General features: G+C 36.9%; 1 protein-coding gene across 1 annotated transcript in view; it reads right to left on the reverse strand.

Annotated features, from left to right (window-relative positions):
- Nucleotides 1-4037, reverse strand: part of LOC106881258 (uncharacterized) — a 63632-nt gene extending 59595 nt beyond the window's left edge. Inside the window, exon 1 of the mRNA XM_014931579.2 lies at nt 3602-4037. Within this exon, the coding sequence (XP_014787065.1) occupies nt 3602-4015 (414 nt within the window). The 5' untranslated portion in view covers nt 4016-4037. The remainder of the gene's footprint in view (nt 1-3601) is intronic.
- Nucleotides 4038-6862: the final 2825 nt, after the last annotated feature.

Consider the following 6862-nt stretch of genomic DNA (forward strand, 5'->3'; position numbering starts at 1 on the left):
GGTGACAAAGGGACTCTCACTCAGAGTAAAAGGCAGACTGTATGACGCATGTGTACGAACAGCCATGCTACATGGCAGTGAAACATGGGCCGTGACTGCTGAGGACATGCGTAAGCTTGCAAGGAATGAAGCCAGTATGCTCCGATGGATGTGTAATGTCAGTGTGCATACTTGACAGAGTGTAAGTACCTTGAGAGAAAAGTTGATCCTAAGAAGCATCAGTTGTGGTGTGCAAGAGAGACGATTGTGCTAGTATGGTCATGTGGCGAGAATGGATGAGGATAGCTGTGTGAAAAAGTGCCACAGCCTAGCGGTTGAGGGTACCTGTGGAAGAGGTAGACCCAGGAAAACCTGGGATGAGATGATGAAGCACGACCTTCGAACATTAAGCCTCACTGAGGCAATGACTTATGACCGAGACCTTTGGAAATATGCTGTGTGTGAGAAGACCCAGCAAACTAAATGAGACAATAATCTGAGGCCTTTGCCAGGGGTATACCCAGCCCACTTATGTGTACCTTTCCTTCATTGGACACTAAACTCCGCTTGCGAAGACCTGTTGAGGCAAGTGAAATTGAAATCGAACCAAATTCGATGACTGGCACCCATGCCAACCTCTCCTTCATTGGACACTAAACTCGGCTTGTGAAGACCTGTTGGGGCAAGTGAAAGCGAAATCGTGATGGCACCTGTACCAGTGGAGCGCTAAGAGCACCGTCTGAACGTGATTGTTGCCAGACCAGCTGACTGGCTTCCGTGCCTGTGGCACGTAAATAGCACCATTTGAGCGTGATCATTACCAGCGTCGCCTTACTGGCACTTATGCCGGTGGCATGTGAAAAGACATTCCAGCGAGGTCGTTGTCAGTGCCGCTGGAGTGGCTCCTGTGCAGGTGGCACGTAAAATACACCATTTCGAGCGTGGCCGTTGCCAGTACCGCCTGACTGGCCTTCGTGCCGGTGACACGTAAAGCACCCACTACACTCTCGGAGTGGTTGGCGTTAGGAAGGGCATCCAGCTGTAGAAACTCTGCCAAATCAGATTGGAGCCTGGTGTAGCCATCTTGTTCGCCAGCTCTCAGTCAAATTTTCCAATCCATGCTAACATGGAAGGCGGACATTAAATGATGATGATGAATCAATGGGGGTATGCCAGATAATCATTCTGAAATATAAGTTAAAATTTTATTGTTAATTTCCACCTGTAAAAGGACATATTTTCTAAGATATTTTCATATAGGTGCAGGAGTGGCTGTGTGGTAAGTAGCTTGCTTACCAACCACATGGTTCAGGGTTCAGTCCCACTGCATGGCACCTTGGGCAAGTGTCTTCTACTATAGCCTTGGACCAACCAAAGCCTTGTGAGTGGATTTGGTAGATGGAAACTGAAAGAAGCCCGTCGTATATATGTATATATATATATATATATGTGTATGTGTGTCTGTGTTTGTCCTCCCAACATCGCTTGACAACTGATGCATCCCTTAATGTTGCACTGCCAGTTACTACTTTCCTCCTCCTTCCATCTCTTGTCATTATCATCCTTTCCTATGTGTTTGCAGCTATTCTCCACCTTCTCTCACTTAACTCTCCCATCCTATACTGATATTTCCCATCAAGTCACCCCCACCCACTCCTGTTCATCACTTACTACAATATACCTCTACTTCCATATCTAACTATTTGTTATCATGCTCTTATAACTGTCTTCTTCCTCCTGATCTACTACTCATATCATCACTTGCACTTTGAGGGTTTGCTCAGACATCTCATCACTATCATCTTATCTGTTTCCAAGATACTCTCACCCTTACATAATGCAGAGTAGTCATGTATCTTCTCTGTAGCAAGATACCACTGCTTGTCCATGACATAAAACCATCTCTCAAATACTTCCCTTGCTTATTCAAGAGGGTTTTACCCTGTTCTTTTCTATCTTGCAATAAAATTTTATTGAAATGTCACATTCCAAAATCTCAATAGTACTGGTAGCACAAAAACCCCTACCCAGTACACACTGTAAAATGGCTGGTGTTAGGAAGGGTATCCAGCCATAGAAACCATGCCAAAGCTGATATGGTGCACAATGCAGCCCTGCAGCTCACAAGATCCTGTCAAACCATCCAACCATGCTAGCAAAGTAAAGAGATGATGATGATGTATGTATGTATGCTACCTATACATTCAAATCCTCAATTTTAGAAGCACACCATGAAATTGTAAGAGAATGGGAGATCTCATGGAAGTCCAGTCTATCCAATGAGCATAAAATGAAACTAGTTGTTACCCATCACTATGCTGTTGGGTAATGACCTAGTCAAGATGAAAGAGACCCTTCAGCAGAAGCCTACTACAATGATCACATTGATATGCTCAACAACCTGCTTTTTCTCTCTTGAAACAAATTTTAATTCTATCTTTCATTCTCTCTCCCTCTCCCTCTCACTGTATTTCTCTCTCAACAAGAATAACAACAACCTATCATTATAGTGAAAGTCTCTTTTTAAAGTCTGCATTGCATCGTCTGTATATTGAAAGACATAAAGAAATACAGAAATACACACATGAACAATCAAAATGATAACTTTATGTATTATATATTTATAGTTATGTTTTGAAATGTGTGTTGTGTTGTATTGACAGACTCGCACTTAAAATTCCTGTGTTTTTAATCAAAACATGTTCGTTACTATGTTGACAACACTATCTTTCACATACACACTATCTCTCTCTAAACAACAACTTTTTTCTCCTCTCCTTCTAAATAAATGTGTCAGTATATTGAAAGGCATACAGAAACACACACAAACAACCAAAAAGATAACTATATGTATTATATATATATATATATATATATATATATATATATATATATATATATGTATACACACATAATATCTTCTGAAGTCTGTTGCATTGTGTTGACAATGTTGCACTTTTTGTTAGTTATTATGGTGACAACACCACCGGACGATCTATCTTTCACTGTATTTCTCCCTCAACAATAATTTGTTCTCCTCCTCTTCTAAATAAATGTTGTGACATGGGTTATTTCCTCTTTTACCCTCCCTCTAATAGATGTGATGTATATACAGATGGAGATCAGTTTCTCTTCTATACTGAAAGATTTAAATAAAAGTTCATCTCAGTTACACTACTTATTTCAACACTATTATTAGATTGTATTGCTAATTATAATTCCAATATATGATTGTACTGGATGAGTTGCTGTATTTTCAAGAGTATTCTTTTTACTTTTCATTTCTAGACTTTGTTTAGTTTCAAAATCTTTGTTCATTTCTATATGCACTATGTACATGAATAAATCAGTGTGTGTGTGTACATAAGAACATCTGTGATGTACATGTGAATAAGGTTAAAGAAGAGAACAGCCATTGAATGTAGTTATACTCAAGAAAAATGCACATTTCTCTTCACCTATAACTAAAAATCAAGACATACTTTGCTAAGAAATTACATATTAAAATAATTATTAAACATAGTTGCTATAAAACAGACAAGAAAAGAAAGATATAGTCCTGGTTATCATATAAAACTTAACTTTAAAGATACTACGATGAAATCAAATTTATCATTCTGACCTTCTCATGTAACAGTGGCAACACTTTTTCATGACAGCCCTCATCATAATTTAGAGCTTGATTCATCAATTGCTGGTTGACCTTCTTCTTCTTGTAGACAGTTGGTTCACTTCTTGATAATGGAGGTGGGGAACAGCTGAAAGAAGGGTCTGCAAAAGTCTTGTAGAAGTTTTTGCCAAGAGATCGAATTGGGCGATTGTCATATGCCTCATATTTGGATTCTGTCATTGGCCTTTGTATGACAGAAGAATACAGTTTACTACAAGATGTAATTTTGCCATCATCATTGCTTACTGAGTTATTTGGATTTTCAGTGGTGATTGGTGAAAAGAGAGGGGTGTAAAATATCACAGGTTTAATCAAAGAAGCATCCTCATTAAGCTCATTTAGATAAATGGGTACATTATTAGCCATATTTCAGTAGATGTTATCTATAAATGAGAAGAAATAAAATAATTATTTTCAGCTGAGTACAGTAAATACTGATAGATTCAATAGACAGTAAAGAAATATATACACTAGATCTTTAAACTGTTACAACTTTTACTACTGCAAGTTTTTTGGTGACTTTTAGCATTACAGCTATATATTTTGCTCTACAGCTTTTGTCAATTCTCTTTTATACGAAGTTTTGAGACCTACTTAATTGCTTGGCATAATAAAATTCTTTAGAACAATTTTCTTAATTGCACCTACTTTTTTCACTTTCAGCATTGAGTGTATTATATACACATCATGAACTTTTCACATTTTCACACTTTTGGACTCACTTTCTGACTTCACATCAGAAGGCTGCATGTAAAGACTTATACTTAAACTATTCTATACAATACATTTTGAAATTTCAATAACCTTTGTTTTTTACACACAATTTACTGTCATTGCTCTTTATATGTGCTTTCTTGATTTTTGCTGTTAGAGATAACAGTAATTTTCTAAAGGCTTTATCTTGAACTGTTATAAACATTTTCAACCATCAATATGAACTTTTGGCTGTTTTCACATTTACTGTATTGTTCATTTTTATTGGACACATTTTGCTCATGTTTTCTTTCCTTTTTGCATGTACATTTTTGTTAACATTTGTTGTATATGTTTCTCTTGGCTACATTTTTTTTCTAGCTTTCGTTTATCGCTCTCACGGTTGAATCTCTGGTGAGAGGGTAGATGTAGCAGAAGCATGATTGCTCTTGAACTTTAGCTGCCTACATTTTGGCTTTTTACTTTTAGCTACCCATTTTGGTTCACCACGTGACAATCAGGTTCATTTAACTTTATTTGGATTGTCCACCCCTTAATGTGATGGACTAGCCTAGTATCTGTACATCAGCTTTAAAATAGGAGTATTTTGGTTCGTTAAACTAAAGAAGGTGAGTTTTGCTATGAGCAGCCTGTGACCTTTGATGTGAAAACAATTTGATTTTACTTTGCAATTTTCAGCTTGAACAGAATTCAAACCAAAATTCTTGACATTACCAACACTTAAATAGAACTGTAGCCAAAATTTGTGTGATGTTATGCTTCAGGTTTTTCTAATCATTTATCTTAATTTTTATGAGTATTTGAAACTATACAATGTATTGACGATTATTAATATCCTACCAGTTTGCTATATCTAATTTTAGTAATAAATAGTAATAAATATTTCCATGTGGTCAATTGCAACTTATCTTTGAATTCATTTATTAATATCTATTCTTACATCATTTAACAGAGGACATAACATATCGGACCTTAACTGCAATTCATACAACCACATTTCTCTTTGGTAGCCATTGAACTTCCGTGTGCAACAACAAGCATTCAAAATCTCCATTCTTCTTAGAGCAGTGCTGTTGAAATGAGGGGGGAATTGAGAATATGTGCTGTGATTTTATTTATTGCTGTTCATTGATTAGTTAAGTCTACCAATGATAGTGTCAGTTAGTTGCTCAAACATGATATACTGATCTCTCTCTTGTATCTGTTTCCAGATGTCTTACAAATAATAACTCTTGAACCAAATGTTAATCTTTGACAAAGAAAGCATAAAGAAACACATTTTTTGCTTGGCAAGAAACATACTTTTATTGCTTGGTAAAAGGATCTTTGGATGTTCTAAGGGTGTTGCACAATATATCTTCAATGTTATAGTATCCCACATTTAGAGACACTTGTAAAATGCATTTTTAGAGAAAAAATTTAGTACTTCCACCTTTTCATTTTAATTTTCACAGTTAAAATCCACCCCCACCAAAAAATAACCGTATAAATTCTGATTTTATACAGGTTATTTTCATCTCTTCAGTGTTATGTAGGGATGAGCAGGTAAGACTTGGATAATGAATGTGCCTCTATGCTTCTTCAGAGGGTCCAGGTGGTTGGGAGGGCTAACATAAAAAAAAATAATAATAGCTACAGTGTGTTTGTCTTTTTAAAATAGAGTAGACAAAGAATAGGAGTAAGAATAAGAACAAGCATGAAGATGTAAGTGAAGTACATCTCAGTATAATGATTTGGGTATAGCAAGAGGAAATAAGATAGACTTCCTGTGATGTATTATAGGATCCATGTTATTTCGTCCAGTAGTGGATAAGTGAATATAGTCGTTCTCAAGAGGAGTTTTTACAGGAAGGATAATTTTAGGCAGTAGTTCACATTATGTTTACATAGAGCTTCAGTGGTGGGTTTGAAGGTATGATGTGTGTTATGGAGGTGAAAGTTTATATGCAAAGTGCCAGTTAGTAGGTGTAATGTTGTGGATGGTATGGCATAAGCAGCTTTTGATGATGAACCCATCTTGGGTAAGTTTTTCTGTATTCTCCCCTCCATCCCGCATTTTTCCTGTGCATCTATAGACGCATACATAGAACCTTATGTGCACGCTTGTGAATGTGTGCATTTGTGCGGGTATGTGCGTATATAGATGTGCGTGCATGCGAAAATATGCGCATATAAACGAGTTTTAACCTTATAGCTTTTTCACACTTTCTTCTGTATTTTGCTTTTAGCCCTGTGTTTCTTTTTGGTGTGCGTATGTATGGGTGCGAGGGTGTTGAGCGTGTGTGTGTGTGGGTGTGTATGCAGGTATATGTATATATTTAGTTTTTGGCGAATATGTGGGTGAGAACGTGTGTGTTTCAAGCGAGTGTGGTTGAGTATATACATATAGGTGAATGTACGGATTGGTGCACTTACGCGAACACTTTAGACTTTTCTACTCCCTTACTTCGCGGTCCATAGCTCTTTTGTCTTAATAACGGTCAACCACACAGTAATTTC

This window comes from Octopus bimaculoides, chromosome 15 (genome assembly GCF_001194135.2).
Source record: "Octopus bimaculoides isolate UCB-OBI-ISO-001 chromosome 15, ASM119413v2, whole genome shotgun sequence".
In the NCBI taxonomy this organism is placed as follows: domain Eukaryota; kingdom Metazoa; phylum Mollusca; class Cephalopoda; order Octopoda; family Octopodidae; genus Octopus; species Octopus bimaculoides.